The sequence below is a fragment of the Haliotis rufescens genome, unplaced genomic scaffold (assembly GCF_023055435.1).
Source record: "Haliotis rufescens isolate VD_foot unplaced genomic scaffold, xgHalRufe1.0.p SCAF_2, whole genome shotgun sequence".
Taxonomy (NCBI): Eukaryota; Metazoa; Mollusca; class Gastropoda; order Lepetellida; family Haliotidae; genus Haliotis; species Haliotis rufescens.
In genome coordinates, this window is record NW_025963890.1 from 78582110 (window position 1) to 78602061 (window position 19952).

At 41.3% G+C, this 19952-nt stretch overlaps 1 protein-coding gene across 1 annotated transcript; it reads right to left on the minus strand.

Moving 5' to 3' along the window:
* Positions 1 to 269: 269 nt before the first annotated feature.
* LOC125382161 (cytochrome c oxidase assembly protein COX18, mitochondrial-like) lies at positions 270 to 19589 on the minus strand. The gene is made up of 6 exons (XM_048400649.1): positions 19258 to 19589; positions 16364 to 16870; positions 6863 to 7010; positions 6596 to 6720; positions 2232 to 2336; positions 270 to 1159 (listed from the first exon to the last, which is right to left on the minus strand). The coding sequence occupies exons 1-6, from the start codon at positions 19279 to 19281 to the stop codon at positions 1058 to 1060; spliced, it is 1011 nt and encodes a 336-aa protein (XP_048256606.1). The 5' UTR covers positions 19282 to 19589; the 3' UTR covers positions 270 to 1057.
* Between the last annotated feature and the right edge of the window lie 363 nt (positions 19590 to 19952).

Genomic DNA, 19952 nt, shown 5'->3' on the forward strand with positions numbered 1-19952 from the left:
AACCTGGATTCCAACCCACAATCATAGGTTTCTGGCGTGCCCAAGGGATGCCAATCTGCACAGCAAATCGCGGTGCCTTACATGACTGGGCCACCCGTGTTACAGCAACCCTGTAAGGGCAGCTCCACACCAGAATGAGAGACATCAACACAAAAGCATTGAATCTTGTGGGTATTCGGGTTAAAACAGGTACCTAGCAAACTCTTGGATTGACAGGCCAGCCTCATCTGCTGTCTCCTTCCAGGCTAAAGATGCAATGGACACACAGCAGTGAGTACAACTTTATTTCATCACATAGAATATCACAGTCATACGTCATCACACTCAGACACACACAGCTTCACACAACAAAACACCTTCCCTGATGACACCTCCTATGGCGACACCTGTAATGGCGACACCTCTCACAACATCTTACCATCATGACACATGTCTTTGTAATGGCTAAAGCTCTGAAAAAATGGATTGAGTACCAGTGTCTTATATCCCTGTACTCTCCAGAGCGTGCTCTCCGATCCTCTGGTGGAACTCTACTGTATCAGCCTCTGTCTACTTCTGCTATGTCTGACCGTGCCTTCTCCTTTTGCAGTCCACAGTTATGGAACTCTTTGCCTTTGAATCTGAGAAACTCTGCTTCTAAGGAAACGTTTAAGTCTCTCCTCAAAACCCACTTCTTCACTTCAGCTTTTCAATAGATCTCCTGATTGTTGGCATATGTACATAGACATTACTTTTTAACTTTGTCACAGCGCCAGTGAGCAACTGTCGATGGATATTAGGCGCTTTACAAATCAATTATTATTATTATTATTAAAGTCTTAAAGATCTTGGTGAACCCAATTTCAATGGTAAATTGACATCTTGTCTTTAGTTCTTACACTCATGTAAGTCAACATGTATCCAGACACTGCTTCTCTTCCATGTGGGCAACATGACTGTGATAAGTAATGATGGGAGTTACCTCCCCTGGTCAGGATCACAAGTCCTTGACATTGGACTGGAGTCATCTATTGATAAGCCTGACCCGTGGTCCAAATGTGAGTGTCGGAGCAGGTAGTCACTTTGGCATTCCTAGCACGGACCTGACACGCGCATGTCGGAGGAGGAGGAACTGTGCGAAGGTGAAGAGGCTGGAACAGGCCCAGTAGAAACACATACTCTGCAACATGATGGAGGATGGAGTTAGAGAGTTCTACATCGATTTCACCAATATTCTGTCTCAGGACAAAGTGGGACACCACATGGGACACCACAAATGATCTTTGTGGATAGCACCCTTACAGGCCAACCCTGGTCATCAGTGTGACACAGTAACAACCACCCCGCTACCCTGCTCAGAGACCCCGACACCCCTAGCTACCCTGCTCAGAGACCCTGACACCCCCAGCTACCCTGCTCAGAGACCCTGACACCCCTAGATACCCTGCTCAGAGACCTTGACACCCCTAGATACCCTGCTCGGAGACCTTGACACCCCTAGTTACCCTGCTCAGAGACCTCGACACCCCTAGCTACCGTGCTCGGTGACCCTGACACCCCTAGTTACCCTGCTCGGAGACCCTGACATCCCTAGCTACCCTGCTCGGGGACCTTGACACCCCTAGATACCCTGCTCGGGGACCCTGACACCCCTAGCTACCCTGCTCGGGGACCCTGACACCCCTAGCTACCCTGCTCGGGGACCTTGACACCCCTAGATACCCTGCTCGGGGACCCTGACACCCCTAGATACCCTGCTCAGAGACCTTGACACACCTAGCTTCTCTGCTTGGAGACCCTGACACCCCTAGATACCCTGCTCAGAGACCCCGACAACCCCAGCTACCCTACTCGGAGACCCTGACACCCCTAGATACCCTGCATGGTGCACCCAGCTAACCTGCTTGGAGCCCCCCCCCCCCCCCCCCCCTCCCCCCTCACCGACACCCTGCTAGCCCCCAACCCAGCTACCCTGCTTCACGATATTCCATATCACAAGAACTAATGTGGCCTTCACACTTCAAATGAATAACTGGTGATACTGCCAATCAAATACCATACACCTTTGTGAGTACATGGCATATATCAACCGTATTTGAAATATTAAGCATCCTTCTCAAATAAGCTTTTACATTTCATCATGGTAATATGTTTGGTAGCCAGGGAATAGTATTTGGTTTCTATGAGTACGAGTATGTGAGACCAGGGTATCAAGGTGCCTCCTCCAAGACACGGAAAACAGCGCCACCTACACAAGGAACTATGGCTGCTATAGGAACCAGGATCACAGTTGTTCCGCGCCAAACATTTTTGGCCACCTTCTGCAGCCTTGTTGGGGTCTGTATCTTAAACTGCATCTGAAACAGAAACACCACGCTGCCTTCAGTAACTGTAACACATGTTCAACTGATACCTTTCTCAGATATATCGAAAGCAGCATTCGTTTACAGTGGTCGCAGATATAATGTCCCAGCTCTGGCATGAAGAGATATTACGTCTCAGCTCCGGCATGATGAGACATAATGTCTCACCTCCGGCATGATGAGATGTTATGTCTCACCTCTGGCATGATGAGGAACATAATGTCTCACCTCCGGCATGATGAGATATAATGTCTCAACTCCGGCATGATGGGATATAATGTCTCATATCCAGCATGATGGGATATAATGTCTCACCTCCACCATGATGAGATGTAATGTCTCACCTCCGGCATGATGAGACATAATGTCTCACCTCCGGCATGATGAGATGTAATGTCTCACCTCCGGCATGATGAGATGTAATGTCTCACCTACGACATGATGAGACATAATGTCTCAACTCCGGCATGATGGGATATAATGTCTCATATCCAGCATGATGGGATATAATGTCTCACCTCCACCATGATGAGATATAATGTCTCATATCCAGGATGATGAGACATAATGTCTCACCTTCGACATGATGAGATATAATGTCTCACCTTTGGCATGATGAGACATAATGTCTCACCTTCCACATGATGTGATATAATGTCTCACCTCAAGCATGATGAGATGTAATGTCTCAGCTCTGGCATAATAACACATAATGTCTCACCTACTGCATGATGAGAAACAACATCTCACCTCCGGCATGATGAGTAACAATGTCTCACCTCCGACATGATGAGATATATTGTCTCACCTCAGGCATGATGAGATATAATGTCTCACCTCAAGTATGATGAGATATAATGTCTCACCTCCAGCATGATGAGATTTATTGTCTTACCTCCGACATGATGAGATATAATGTCTCACCGCCAGCATGATGATACATTGTCTCACTTCTGGCGATATGAGATATAATGTCTCACCTCCAGCATGATGAGACATAATGTCTCACCTCCGGCATGATGAGATATTATGTCTCACCTCCGGCATGATGGGATATTATGTCTCACCTCCGGCATGATGAGACATAATGTCTCAGCTCTGGCATGATGAGGAACAATGTCTCACCTCTGGCATGATGAGTAATAATGTCTCACCTCGAGCATTATGAGATATAATGTATGACCTCCACCATGATGAGATATAGTGTCTCACCTCCGGCATGATGTGATATAATGTCTCATATCCAGCATGATGGGATATGTCTCATCTCCAGTATGATGAGACATAATGTCTCACCTTCCACATGATGTGATATAATGTCTCACCTCAAGCATGATGAGATGTAATGTCTCACCTCCGGCATGATGAGATGTAATGTCTCACCTACGACATGATGAGACATAATGTCTCAACTCCGGCATGATGGGATATAATGTCTCATATCCAGCATGATGGGATATAATGTCTCACCTCCACCATGATGAGATGTAATGTCTCACCTCCGGCATGATGAGACATAATGTCTCACCTCCGGCATGATGAGATGTAATGTCTCACCTCCGGCATGATGAGATGTAATGTCTCACCTACGACATGATGAGACATAATGTCTCAACTCCGGCATGATGGGATATAATGTCTCATATCCAGCATGATGGGATATAATGTCTCACCTCCACCATGATGAGATATAATGTCTCATATCCAGGATGATGAGACATAATGTCTCACCTTCGACATGATGAGATATAATGTCTCACCTTTGGCATGATGAGACATAATGTCTCACCTTCCACATGATGTGATATAATGTCTCACCTCAAGCATGATGAGATGTAATGTCTCAGCTCTGGCATAATAACACATAATGTCTCACCTACTGCATGATGAGAAACAACATCTCACCTCCGGCATGATGAGTAACAATGTCTCACCTCCGACATGATGAGATATATTGTCTCACCTCAGGCATGATGAGATATAATGTCTCACCTCAAGTATGATGAGATATAATGTCTCACCTCCAGCATGATGAGATTTATTGTCTTACCTCCGACATGATGAGATATAATGTCTCACCGCCAGCATGATGATACATTGTCTCACTTCTGGCGATATGAGATATAATGTCTCACCTCCAGCATGATGAGACATAATGTCTCACCTCCGGCATGATGAGATATTATGTCTCACCTCCGGCATGATGGGATATTATGTCTCACCTCCGGCATGATGAGACATAATGTCTCAGCTCTGGCATGATGAGGAACAATGTCTCACCTCTGGCATGATGAGTAATAATGTCTCACCTCGAGCATTATGAGATATAATGTATGACCTCCACCATGATGAGATATAGTGTCTCACCTCCGGCATGATGTGATATAATGTCTCATATCCAGCATGATGGGATATGTCTCATCTCCAGTATGATGAGACATAATGTCTCACCTTCCACATGATGTGATATAATGTCTCACCTCAAGCATGATGAGATGTAATGTCTCACCTCAAGCATGATGAGATGTAATGTCTCAGCTCTGGCATAATAACACATAATGTCTCACCTCCTGCATGATGAGAAACAACATCTCACCTCCGGCATGATGAGAAACAATGTCTCACCTCAAGTATGATGAGATATAATGTCTCACCTCGGGCATGATGAGATATAATGTCTCACCTCCAGCATGATGAGATATATTGTCTTACCTCCAGCATGATGATACATTGTCTCACCTCTGGCATTATGAGATATAATGTCTTACCTCCGACATGATGAGATATAATGTCTCACCTACAGCATGATGAGATATTATGTCCCATCTCTGGCATGATGAGATATAATGTCTCACCTCCAGCATGATGAGACACCTCCGGCATGATGAGATATTATGTCTCACCTCCGGCATGATGAGACATAATGTCTCAGCTCTGGCATGATGAGAAACAATGTCTCACCTCTGGCATGATGAGATGTAATGTCCTACCTCCGGCATGATGAGATATAATGTCTCACCTCCAGCATTATGAGTAATAATGTCTCACCTCCAGCATGATGAGATATAATGTCTCACCTCCAGCAGGCTGAGATATTATGTCTCACCCCCGGCATGATGAGACACCTCCGGCATGATGAGATATTATGTCTCACCTCCAGCATGATGAGTAATAATCTCACCTCCGGCATGATGAGATATAATGTCTCACCTCCATCATGCTGAGATATAATGTCTCACCTCCAGCATGATGAGATATAATGTCTCACCTCCATCATGCTGAGATATAATGTCTCACCTCTGGCATGATGTGATATAATGTCTCACTTTCGGCATGATGAGATATAATGTCTCACCTCCAGCAGGATGACACATAATGAAGCACCTCAGGCTTGATGAGATATAATGTCTCACCTCCAGCAGGCTGAGATATAATGTCTCACCTCCAGCAGGATGAGATACAATGTCTCACCTCGGCATTATGAGATATAATGTCCCACCTCTGGCATGATGAGATATAATGTCTCACCTCCGGCATGATGAGATGTTTTCATGGTTATGTCTCACCTCCGGCATGATGAGATATTATGTCTCACCTCTGGCATGATGAGATACAATGTCTCACCTCCGGCATGATTAGATGTTATGTCTCATCCCCGGCATGATGAGATATAATGTGTCACCTCTGGCATGATGAGATGTTATCATGGTTATGTCTCACCTCCGGCATGATGAGATATTATGTCTCACCCCCGGCATGATGAGATATTATGTCTCACCCCCGGCATGATGAGATATAATCGTCCCACCTCGGGCATGATGAGACACAATGTCTCACCTCTGGCATGATTAGATGTTATGTCTCACCCCCGGCATGATGAGATATAATGTCTCACCCCGGCATGATGAGCTATAATCGTCCCACCTCTGGCATGATGAGATACAATGTCTCACCTCGGCATTATGAGATATAATGTTCCACCTCTGGCATGATAAGATATAATGTCTCATCTCCGGCATGATGAGATGTTATGTCTCACCTCTGGCATGATGAGATACAATGTCTCACCTCCGGCATGATTAGATGTTATGTCTCATCCCCGGCATGATGAGATATAATGTGTCACCTCTGGCATGATGAGATGTTATCATGGTTATGTCTCACCTCCGGCATGATGAGATATTATGTCTCACCCCCGGCATGATGAGATATAATCGTCCCACCTCTGGCATGATGAGATTATAATGTCTCACCTCCAACATGATGAGGTTGATGAGGCCGACAGACAGAGGTAGTATGAAGGTGGGGTCGGGCACGGTGAGGTCTGGGAACCAGAGCATCCCCTCTGTCATCAGCTCGGGACACAGGACGGGAGACTCTGTCCAGTAAACATGTAACAGCATTAGACCACATAACCCAACACAACAAGATGGGGACTGTAGTCTGGTTACAATTATCATGATTATGCCAGCACTAACTAAATAATATGACAAACAATATATAAAAGTTGTGAAACTGACCGAGGCCGATGGCTGGCACGGATCCACTCATATTGCGCAGCGCAAAGGACATGCACAGCCACACCGGCAGCTGCACGATCTGCACCACATGACCCTTGAGTGGGTGGCAGTTCTCACGCACATAGATGTCATGAATCAACCTCTTCATCTGAAAATAGTCATCTACGATTAGATACAGACTCCATCTACAGATCTTCTCATCTTCAAAATATACTGGAGGCCTCACATACCAGATAAAAACTTTGATTGCTGAAATAAAAATAACAATATGAACACATTTGCCATAAGAGCTTAACCCCAATCAGTGTGAATGTCAATCAATATCATAACAGAGGACATCAAACATAAGTTTCACACATTATTCCCATGCAGGGAATCAAACGCAGACCTTCAGATGAATGAGCTGACACTGTAACCATTGGGCTCCTCTACCCCTTGCTTGGGTCGGTTAAATGACTTGAAAGTTGGGTCACGTGAGTAGAGCAGAGTAGTGGGAAAAGTACTAATTCTCTTGGAGGATGTTGATTACATGTCCAGTTACCATGCTAACATGTATCTATTTCAGAATGTTTTGTGGATATGGCGTTAGCAGCGTCTCACAGAACACATTGACGGGAAGGACTGACACAATCAGTCAATACATGATTATATACACAGCCAGAGTGAACCACGCTGCACACCTGGGCGAGCGAGAGTCTTCCACATCCAGAGGTTTACTGTATACTTTCAATGACATGCCATGTTACATTTCCAGAGATGCTGATGTTTACTGTATACTTTCAATGACATGCCATGTTACATTTCCAGAGATGCTGATGTTTTCTGTATACTTCCAATGACATGCCATGTTACATTTCCAGAGATACTGATGTTTACTGTATACTTCCAATGACATGCCATGTTACATTTCCAGAGATGCTGATGTTTACTGTATACTTCCAATGACATGCCATGTTACATTTCCAGAGATGCTGATGTTTTCTGTATACTTCCAATGACATGCCATGTTACATTTCCAGAGATACTGATGTTTACTGTATACTTTCAATGACATGCCATGTTACATTTCCAGAGATGCTGATGTTTTCTGTATACTTCCAATGACATGCCATGTTACATTTCCAGAGATGCTGATGTTTTCTGTATACTTCCAATGACATGCCATGTTACATTTCCAGAGATGCTGATGTTTTCTGTATACTTTCAATGACATGCCATGTTACATTTCCAGAGATGCTGATGTTTTCTGTATACTTTCAATGACATGCCATGTTACATTTCCAGAGATGCTGATGTTTTCTGTATACTTCCAATGATATGCCATGTTACATTTCCAGAGATGCTGATGTTTTCTGTATACTTCCAATGACATGCCATGTTACATTTCCAGAGATGCTGATGTTTTCTGTATACTTCCAATGACATGCCATGTTACATTTCCAGAGATGCTGATGTTTACTGTATACTTCCAATGACATGCCATGTTACATTTCCAGAGATGCTGATGTTTACTGTATACTTCCAATGACATGCCATGTTACATTTCCAGAGATGCTGATGTTTTCTGTATACTTCCAATGACATGCCATGTTACATTTCCAGAGATGCTGATGTTTAATTTACTGTATACTTCCAATGACATGCCATGTTACATTTCCAGAGATACTGATGTTTACTGTATACTTTCAAAGACATGCCATGTTACATTTCCAGAGATGCTGATGTTTACTGTATACTTTCAATGACATGCCATGTTACATTTCCAGAGATGCTGATGTTTACTGTATACTTCCAATGACATGCCATGTTACATTTCCAGAGATGCTGATGTTTTCTGTATACTTCCAATCACATGCCATGTTACATTTCCAGAGATGCTGATGTTTTCTGTATACTTTCAATGACATGCCATGTTACATTTCCAGAGATGCTGATGTTTACTGTATACTTCCAATGACATGCCATGTTACATTTCCAGAGATGCTGATGTTTACTGTATACTTTCAATGACATGCCATGTTACATTTCCAGAGATGCTGATGTTTACTGTATACTTTCAATGACATGCCATGTTACATTTCCAGAGATACTGATGTTTACTGTATACTTCCAATGACATGCCATGTTACATTTCCAGAGATGCTGATGTTTTCTGTATACTTCCAATGACATGCCATGTTACATTTCCAGAGATGCTGATGGTTTCTGTATACTTCCAATGACATGCCATGTTACATTTCCAGAGATGCTGATGTTTACTGTATACTTCCAATAACATGCCATGTTACATTTCCAGAGATGCTGATGTTTACTGTATACTTCCAATGACATGCCATGTTACATTTCCAGAGATGCTGATGTTTACTGTATACTTTCAATGACATGCCATGTTACATTTCCAGAGATACTGATGTTTACTGTATACTTTCAATGACATGCCATGTTACATTTCCAGAGATGCTGATGTTTTCTGTATACTTCCAATGACATGCCATGTTACATTTCCAGAGATGCTGATGTTTTCTGTATACTTCCAATGACATGCCATGTTACATTTCCAGAGATGCTGATGTTTTCTGTATACTTTCAATGACATGCCATGTTACATTTCCAGAGATGCTGATGTTTTCTGTATACTTTCAATGACATGCCATGTTACATTTCCAGAGATGCTGATGTTTTCTGTATACTTCCAATGATATGCCATGTTACATTTCCAGAGATGCTGATGTTTTCTGTATACTTCCAATGACATGCCATGTTACATTTCCAGAGATGCTGATGTTTTCTGTATACTTCCAATGACATGCCATGTTACATTTCCAGAGATGCTGATGTTTACTGTATACTTCCAATGACATGCCATGTTACATTTCCAGAGATGCTGATGTTTACTGTATACTTCCAATGACATGCCATGTTACATTTCCAGAGATGCTGATGTTTTCTGTATACTTCCAATGACATGCCATGTTACATTTCCAGAGATGCTGATGTTTAATTTACTGTATACTTCCAATGACATGCCATGTTACATTTCCAGAGATGCTGATGTTTACTGTATACTTCCAATGACATGCCATGTTACATTTCCAGAGATACTGATGTTTACTGTATACTTCCAATGACATGCCATGTTACATTTCCAGAGATGCTGATGTTTACTGTATACTTTCAATGACATGCCATGTTACATTTCCAGAGATGCTGATGTTTACTGTATACTTTCAATGACATGCCATGTTACATTTCCAGAGATGCTGATGTTTACTGTATACTTCCAATGACATGCCATGTTACATTTCCAGAGATGCTGATGTTTCTGTATACTTTCAATGACATGCCATGTTACATTTCCAGAGATGCTGATGTTTACTGTATACTTCCAATGACATGCCATGTTACATTTCCAGAGATGCTGATGTTCACTGTATACTTTCAATGACATGCCATGTTACATTTCCAGAGATGCTGATGTTTACTGTATACTTTCAATGACATGCCATGTTACATTTCCAGAGATGCTGATGTTTACTGTATACTTCCAATGACATGCCATGTTACATTTCCAGAGATGCTGATGTTTTCTGTATACTTCCAATCACATGCCATGTTACATTTCCAGAGATGCTGATGTTTTCTGTATACTTTCAATGACATGCCATGTTACATTTCCAGAGATGCTGATGTTTACTGTATACTTCCAATGACATGCCATGTTACATTTCCAGAGATGCTGATGTTTACTGTATACTTTCAATGACATGCCATGTTACATTTCCAGAGATGCTGATGTTTACTGTATACTTTCAATGACATGCCATGTTACATTTCCAGAGATACTGATGTTTACTGTATACTTCCAATGACATGCCATGTTACATTTCCAGAGATGCTGATGTTTTCTGTATACTTCCAATGACATGCCATGTTACATTTCCAGAGATGCTGATGGTTTCTGTATACTTCCAATGACATGCCATGTTACATTTCCAGAGATGCTGATGTTTACTGTATACTTCCAATGACATGCCATGTTACATTTCCAGAGATGCTGATGTTTACTGTATACTTCCAATGACATGCCATGTTACATTTCCAGAGATGCTGATGTTTACTGTATACTTTCAATGACATGCCATGTTACATTTCCAGAGATGCTGATGTTTTCTGTATACTTCCAATGACATGCCATGTTACATTTCCAGAGATGCTGATGTTTACTGTATACTTTCAATGACATGCCATGTTACATTTCCAGAGATGCTGATGTTTACTGTATACTTTCAATGACATGCCATGTTACATTTCCAGAGATACTGATGTTTACTGTATACTTTCAATGACATGCCATGTTACATTTCCAGAGATGCTGATGTTTTCTGTATACTTCCAATGACATGCCATGTTACATTTCCAGAGATACTGATGTTTACTGTATACTTTCAATGACATGCCATGTTACATTTCCAGAGATACTGATGTTTTCTGTATACTTCCAATGACATGCCATGTTACATTTCCAGAGATGCTGATGGTTTCTGTATACTTTCAATGACATGCCATGTTACATTTCCAGAGATGCTGATGTTTACTGTATACTTCCAATGACATGCCATGTTACATTTCCAGAGATGCTGATGTTTACTGTATACTTTCAATGACATGCCATGTTACATTTCCAGAGATGCTGATGTTTACTGTATACTTCCAATGACATGCCATGTTACATTTCCAGAGATGCTGATGTTTTCTGTATACTTTCAATGACATGCCATGTTACATTTCCAGAGATGCTGATGTTTACTGTATACTTCCAATGACATGCCATGTTACATTTCCAGAGATGCTGATGTTTACTGTATACTTCCAATGACATGCCATGTTACATTTCCAGAGATGCTGATGTTTACTGTATACTTTCAATGACATGCCATGTTACATTTCCAGAGATGCTGATGTTTACTGTATACTTTCAATGACATGCCATGTTACATTTCCAGAGATACTGATGTTTACTGTATACTTTCAATGACATGCCATGTTACATTTCCAGAGATGCTGATGTTTTCTGTATACTTCCAATGACATGCCATGTTACATTTCCAGAGATGCTGATGTTTACTGTATACTTCCAATGACATGCCATGTTACATTTCCAGAGATGCTGTTGTTTACTGTATACTTTCAATGACATGCCATGTTACATTTCCAGAGATGCTGATGTTTTCTGTATACTTTCAATGACATGCCATGTTACATTTCCAGAGATGCTGATGTTTTCTGTATACTTCCAATGACATGCCATGTTACATTTCCAGAGATACTGATGTTTACTGTATACTTTCAATGACATGCCATGTTACATTTCCAGAGATGCTGATGTTTACTGTATACTTTCAATGACATGCCATGTTACATTTCCAGAGATGCTGATGTTTTCTGTATACTTCCAATGACATGCCATGTTACATTTCCAGAGATACTGATGTTTTCTGTATACTTCCAATGACATGCCATGTTACATTTCCAGAGATGCTGATGTTTACTGTATACTTTCAATGACATGCCATGTTACATTTCCAGAGATGCTGATGTTTTCTGTATACTTCCAATGACATGCCATGTTACATTTCCAGAGATGCTGATGTTTTCTGTATACTTCCAATGACATGCCATGTTACATTTCCAGAGATGCTGATGTTTACTGTATACTTCCAATGACATGCCATGTTACATTTCCAGAGATGCTGATGTTTACTGTATACTTTCAATGACATGCCATGTTACATTTCCAGAGATACTGATGTTTACTGTATACTTTCAATGACATGCCATGTTACATTTCCAGAGATACTGATGTTTACTGTATACTTTCAATGACATGCCATGTTACATTTCCAGAGATGCTGATGTTTTCTGTATACTTCCAATGACATGCCATGTTACATTTCCAGAGATGCTGATGTTTTCTGTATACTTCCAATGACATGCCATGTTACATTTCCAGAGATGCTGATGTTTTCTGTATACTTCCAATGACATGCCATGTTACATTTCCAGAGATACTGATGTTTACTGTATACTTCCAATGACATGCCATGTTACATTTCCAGAGATGCTGATGTTTTCTGTATACTTCCAATGACATGCCATGTTACATTTCCAGAGATGCTGATGTTTACTGTATACTTCCAATGACATGCCATGTTACATTTCCAGAGATGCTGATGTTTTCTGTATACTTCCAATCACATGCCATGTTACATTTCCAGAGATGCTGATGTTTACTGTATACTTCCAATGACATGCCATGTTACATTTCCAGAGATGCTGATGTTTACTGTATACTTTCAATGACATGCCATGTTACATTTCCAGAGATGCTGATGTTTTCTGTATACTTTCAATGACATGCCATGTTACATTTCCAGAGATACTGATGTTTTCTGTATACTTCCAATGACATGCCATGTTACATTTCCAGAGATGCTGATGTTTACTGTATACTTCCAATGACATGCCATGTTACATTTCCAGAGATGCTGAGGTTTACTGTATACTTCCAATGACATGCCATGTTACATTTCCAGAGATGCTGATGTTTTCTGTATACTTCCAATGACATGCCATGTTACATTTCCAGAGATGCTGAGGTTTACTGTATACTTCCAATGACATGCCATGTTACATTTCCAGAGATGCTGATGTTTTCTGTATACTTCCAATGACATGCCATGTTACATTTCCAGAGATGCTGAGGTTTACTGTATACTTTCAATGACATGCCATGTTACATTTCCAGAGATGCTGATGTTTTCTGTATACTTTCAATGACATGCCATGTTACATTTCCAGAGATGCTGATGTTTACTGTATACTTCCAATGACATGCCATGTTACATTTCCAGAGATGCTGATGTTTTCTGTATACTTTCAATGACATGCCATGTTACATTTCCAGAGATACTGATGTTTACTGTATACTTCCAATGACATGCCATGTTACATTTCCAGAGATACTGATGTTTACTGTATACTTCCAATGACATGCCATGTTACATTTCCAGAGATGCTGATGTTTTCTGTATACTTCCAATGACATGCCATGTTACATTTCCAGAGATGCTGATGTTTACTGTATACTTCCAATGACATGCCATGTTACATTTCCAGAGATGCTGATGTTTACTGTATACTTCCAATGACATGCCATGTTACATTTCCAGAGATGCTGATGTTTTCTGTATACTTCCAATGACATGCCATGTTACATTTCCAGAGATGCTGATGTTTACTGTATACTTCCAATGACATGCCATGTTACATTTCCAGAGATGCTGATGTTTTCTGTATACTTTCAATGACATGCCATGTTACATTTCCAGAGATGCTGATGTATTCTGTATACTTCCAATGACATGCCATGTTACATTTCCAGAGATACTGATGTTTACTGTATACTTTCAATGACATGCCATGTTACATTTCCAGAGATGCTGATGTTTACTGTATACTTTCAATGACATGCCATGTTACATTTCCAGAGATGCTGATGTTTACTGTATACTTTCAATGACATGCCATGTTACATTTCCAGAGATACTGATGTTTTCTGTATACTTTCAATGACATGCCATGTTACATTTCCAGAGATGTTGATGTTTACTGTATACTTCCAATGACATGCCATGTTACATTTCCAGAGATGCTGATGTTTACTGTATACTTTCAATGACATGCCATGTTACATTTCCAGAGATGCTGATGTTTACTGTATACTTCCAATGACATGCCATGTTACATTTCCAGAGATGCTGATGTTTACTGTATACTTTCAATGACATGCCATGTTACATTTCCAGAGATGCTGATGTTTACTGTATACTTTCAATGACATGCCATGTTACATTTCCAGAGATGCTGATGTTTTCTGTATACTTCCAATGACATGCCATGTTACATTTCCAGAGATGCTGATGTTTACTGTATACTTCCAATGACATGCCATGTTACATTTCCAGAGATGCTGATGTTTTCTGTATACTTCCAATGACATGCCATGTTACATTTCCAGAGATGCTGATGTTTACTGTATACTTTCAATGACATGCCATGTTACATTTCCAGAGATGCTGATGTTTACTGTATACTTCCAATGACATGCCATGTTACATTTCCAGAGATGCTGATGTTTTCTGTATACTTCCAATGACATGCCATGTTACATTTCCAGAGATGCTGATGTTTACTGTATACTTTCAATGACATGCCATGTTACATTTCCAGAGATGCTGATGTTTACTGTATACTTCCAATGACATGCCATGTTACATTTCCAGAGATGCTGATGTTTACTGTATACTTTCAATGACATGCCATGTTACATTTCCAGAGATGCTGATGTTTTTACACCTTGCACGAACATGCTGCATGCTGACTTAATAAAAGCAGGACATGTCTGAAGTTGTGAAGCAAAATGGGAGATAAACTTTGTGACTGGGAAACACTTTTGTTTGGAGGTAAATTCCTCAGGTATAAGAATTAGCAGAATAAAGTCAGTGACCCCTACGAGGATTCCGGCTAAGACTATAGGTCCCTAGCAACCGAAGCTGGTAGTGAGACTATAGGCCCCTAGCAACCGAAGCTGGTAGTAAGACTATAGGTCCCTAGCAACCGAAGCTGGTAGTAAGACTATAGGTCCCTAGTAACCGAAGCTGGTAGTAAGACTATAGGTCCCTAGCAACCAAAGCTGGTAGTAAGACTATAGGTCCCTAGCAACCGAAGCTGGTAGTAAGACTATAGGTCCCTAGCAACCGAAGCTGGTAGTAAGACAATAGGTCCCTAGCAACCGAAGCTGGTAGTAAGACTATAGGCCCCTAGCAACCGAAGCTGGTAGTAAGACAATAGGTCCCTAGCAACCGAAGCTGGTAGTAAGACAATAGGTCCCTAGCAACCGAAGGTGGTAGTAAGACTATAGGTCCCTGGCAACCGAAGCTGGTAGTAAGACAATAGGTCCCTAGCAACCGAAGCTGGTAGTAAGACTATAGGTCCCTAGTAACCGAAGCTGGTAGTAAGACTATAGGTCCCCAGCAACCGAAGCTGGTAGTAAGACAATAGGTCCCTAGCAACCGAAGCTGGTAGTAAGACTATAGGTCCCTGGCAACCGAAGCTGGTAGTAAGAGGGGATTAAATGGATAGCGTGGTCAGGCTCAGAGATTTGGTTGATTGTGTAACTTGTATCGAGCAGTGTTTAACTACACTCGCCAACACGCTTGCATACACTCGCATATACACACACATTTTATTCTTATTTTTGTGTGACTATTTTTTGAAAATATACCAGGTAAAACTTATTACAGTAATAAATAGATAATAGTCTAATAATACAAATCAAATTGATGATAGGTCCAGCTGTGGGTCTACAGTTAATGTTATGCTCAATATCAGCATCCCATTATAACATAGACAAAACTGAAACGGAAAGGTATACTCGTGTACATTCTTCTGATATTCCCGTCTCGCCTTCGCCTCATCCCACTTGTACATCGACATGGCCACACCAACTTCCTGCTTCAACTGCTTCGACACCGCCAACATCTCCGGCTGTAACTTCTCCACTCGGGCTCGAACTCGTGCACAATAGACGGCCAAGGGCAAGGTCACACATGCTCGCAAGGTGAAGGTTGTTATTGCAATACTGGCCCACCAGGGGAGTCCGGACCAAGTGTGGATGCTCTCTAATACACTCTGTGCAAACCCTATAGGCGGCACTTCAGGTGAAAAGAATTTGTTGTAAGTGTCTGCAGAGAAGTAACGAACTTGCTGCTGATATACGTCATGATTTGATAGGTGACATGTACTTGATAATGGTGCACACACTATAGTTCTAATATTTGCAGTTCGACATATACGATATTCACTGGCACACTTTGATGACATCATTCTCCTCTGCTGTAACGCATGTTTGGCCCATGTTGTGGGGTGGCCTCGCAAACAGGAGTAAATCTGAAACATGTTTTTAATGTCTTAAATCTGGCATCAGCTTAGTATGGAAGTTATCTTCAATGAACATTTGCACAGCGCTTGAGAAGACTGATACAAAATATTCATAATATATATTCGCTTACAATGTCAGATGGTAAAAGCAGAGCAGTACATTACTAGCTGGAACCAGAGACCATATACTGAACTATCATGCTGTTTTCTTTAAGATTTACTATCAGGGATTTTCTATATGCATTTTGGTACCCTTAATCAGAGACCATATAATAGAGGGACGGCCCTCTAGCCTTTGTGCTAAGATTTACTATCAGGGATTTTCTATATGCATTTTGGTACCCTTAATCAGAGACCATATAATAGAGGGACGGCCCTCTAGCCTTTGTGCGATACCATCAGTGCTACGGCTTGTACTGGGCAGTCTGTCCGGAAGCGAGCAGAAACGTGTTCACTGCAGTCATCGTTGTCCCCTCTTTTCCATGCAAAAGATATATTTCACAATACATATTTACAGTCATGTATTTCTTAACATTATCAACTGAGATTTGTTGGTGCCCTAAAGTATGTCGTGGTCATTGTATTTGATCACTGTGATCATGCTTTGTCATTGTCCGAGAGAGCAAAATGCCGCACATGTAAAATCGGCAAAAGGGCAGATTGTGATTGTTAATAACGGCCACTAATTCGCAGTGAAAGTCCTTGGTTACCGAGGTGCATAAAAAGGAGATATGTTAAAAATTAGTTTAGTGCCATTAACAAATTTAGGGTGGTTGCGAAATATCTGATTTTGACTCCAGAAATGCAACTAAATTTGAACTTTTCCTGAAATAATTACACCACAACACATCAACTCCAACCATCCCCTCAGAACTAATACTGGCACCATCCCCACCCTCACCAAACGAGCCATCAACCTTTCTTCTGCTGACCCCGAACCTGAGATCGAACACCTCCGCCAAGTCTTCACCCACCCCAACAATTATCCTTCTAATCTCTTCGAAAAAGTCTCCCCTCTGTACTCCATCCCACACCTAGATCTGTGACCCTTAAACCCGAATCAGCACCCTTCCGCATTGCCCTCCCGATTATAAGCAAATCCTCCCTCTAACAGCAAGCCATTATTGACACCCACTTCACCAACTCCCTCAACACTTTGCTAGGAGCCAACGGCAGGAACACAATCAAACCCCAAGAGCCTAAAGGTGTAGTCTACAAAACTGAATGCAACTGTGGATAATCTTACGTAGGTGAAACATCCCACCCAATCAACACCAGGTTCAAAGAGCACAAAACCTCAACCATTAAATCAGACAGTAAATCAGCCATCTCGGATCATATCAGCAACTGTCCTAAGGCCAGGCGTTTAATATTTTTCAGATTCGGACCCGCCGACTCTAATTTTTGGGAATATGTAAAAAAAATAAAATCAGATTTCCAATTTTTTTTCACGCCGATAGACGCATAGTCAGTTATTTCATTTATTATCATCACCTTTTAATTAAAAACATATGAATTTACCGTTGTAAACTAGTAAAGAGATACATATTATGTAATATTGTTTACGTGGTTACCAGACTGGTCAGTTGTGAATGTCTGCGCATCTATTGCGCATATGCAGCGGCCTCGGGAGGTTAACGTCGGGGTGTATTATTACATGCAATACCGTTGTGCTGATGGTTTATGATAAACTGTATGGGTGGGCCGTCCTCTATTGTATTAATATATCTCTGCCTTAGTATATCTTTTCAAAATGAAACATTTATCGTTTACAGAGATACAGATATACACCAAAACGGCCATATATATTTTTAAGCCAGGGAATCCTCTGACCAATAATTCTCCCCCCCCCCCCCCCCCCCCCCCCCCCTGTCCCTAACTGTCCACGGAAAACTGTCCAACCGTCAATCAACCGTGACCAAGGCTATCGCATATCCCCAGCGTACCATCAACTCATCAAAGACCCCAATCAGCCATAATCCTGTTGTTTATATTACTGGCTTCATCCTTTGTCACTGACTTCACCGATGATTGTCATCACTACCTTTGTGTGTACATAACAGGCTTCTCTACTCCAGGATAACAATATCTACTCTCCTGTATAAACATTGCCTCCTACTTGTATAGATACTTGTCAACCACACTCTGTATATCACTTGCTTGATAACGGTGTTAGAACCTACACCGAAACGTCTCTTTTAATTGTAATAAAGAAGTTGTTCATGCATAAATTCTTATCCTTACTTAGTACTCCAACTTCTAAATGCCGATCAAAGAAACTCTCTGTCTATATTTGTCAGCTGTTTGTAGATCTAGTATTTCTCAGTCAAAGCTCAGTTTTCTCAATAATCGACGGATAAAGAAACATATGCGCAATCACAATGTGTAACATTTACCTTTTTGAAAGGAAGAAATCTCATCTCTCGTCATGAAAATCGAACTGTGCTCAGTTTCTTTGATGTTTGTCTGAGAGACTCAAGTCACTTCACAAGGGCGCGGCCATATTGGATACCACGTTTTCCGGTAGTGCACGAGAGGAGGCTCGTAGAGAGGAAGGTGAAAAGATTCTCAAGGCACAAGTCTTCAAGTATAACATGACTTATTCTCTCGACTGCAAACTCCCTATTTTGTGTTATAGTGTGAATTATAAAACATATTTACATTAACTATCAGGGTATGTTCATATCTTAGGTAAAATGACGAACACCACACCAACCAAACATCTACAGGGAACATTTCTCGTTGACACCGTATATCTGGGGATTTCCCCCGTTCTAATATTAGCTCAACATCACATTGTAGCCTGCAACCTCGGGGTATCGCGGTACTTGTCATGTACCCTAAACGGAACAAAATGCACTCACTCACCTTTATGATTATTCGTGTTCTCTATATCAGATATCATTTATTTTATCAAACAATGCATATTTTACTGATAAAAGTTAATTATTTACATCAGAAGCTCCGAGTAAAAGCCGGGCCCTTACGCTCTGTTTGACAAGGGAGGGAACTCCATCGTATCGCGGTACAGAGAAAAGTTGTGTATGGAGGTCCGAATTGGACAAAAAGAGGACATAATTCTACCAACCAC

Bases quoted from the DNA above. Each gene is read 5' to 3' on its own strand.
- LOC125382161 (XM_048400649.1), bottom strand. From the start codon at position 19,281: ATGAGATTTCTTCCTTTCAAAAAG. The intron at 16,871-19,257 runs GTAAATGTTACA...AACATGTTTCAG, and splicing joins GATTTCTTCCTTTCAAAAAG to ATTTACTCCTGTTTGCGAGG. The intron at 7,011-16,363 runs GTACACGAGTAT...GACTATTTTCAG, and splicing joins GACGGGAATATCAGAAGAAT to ATGAAGAGGTTGATTCATGA.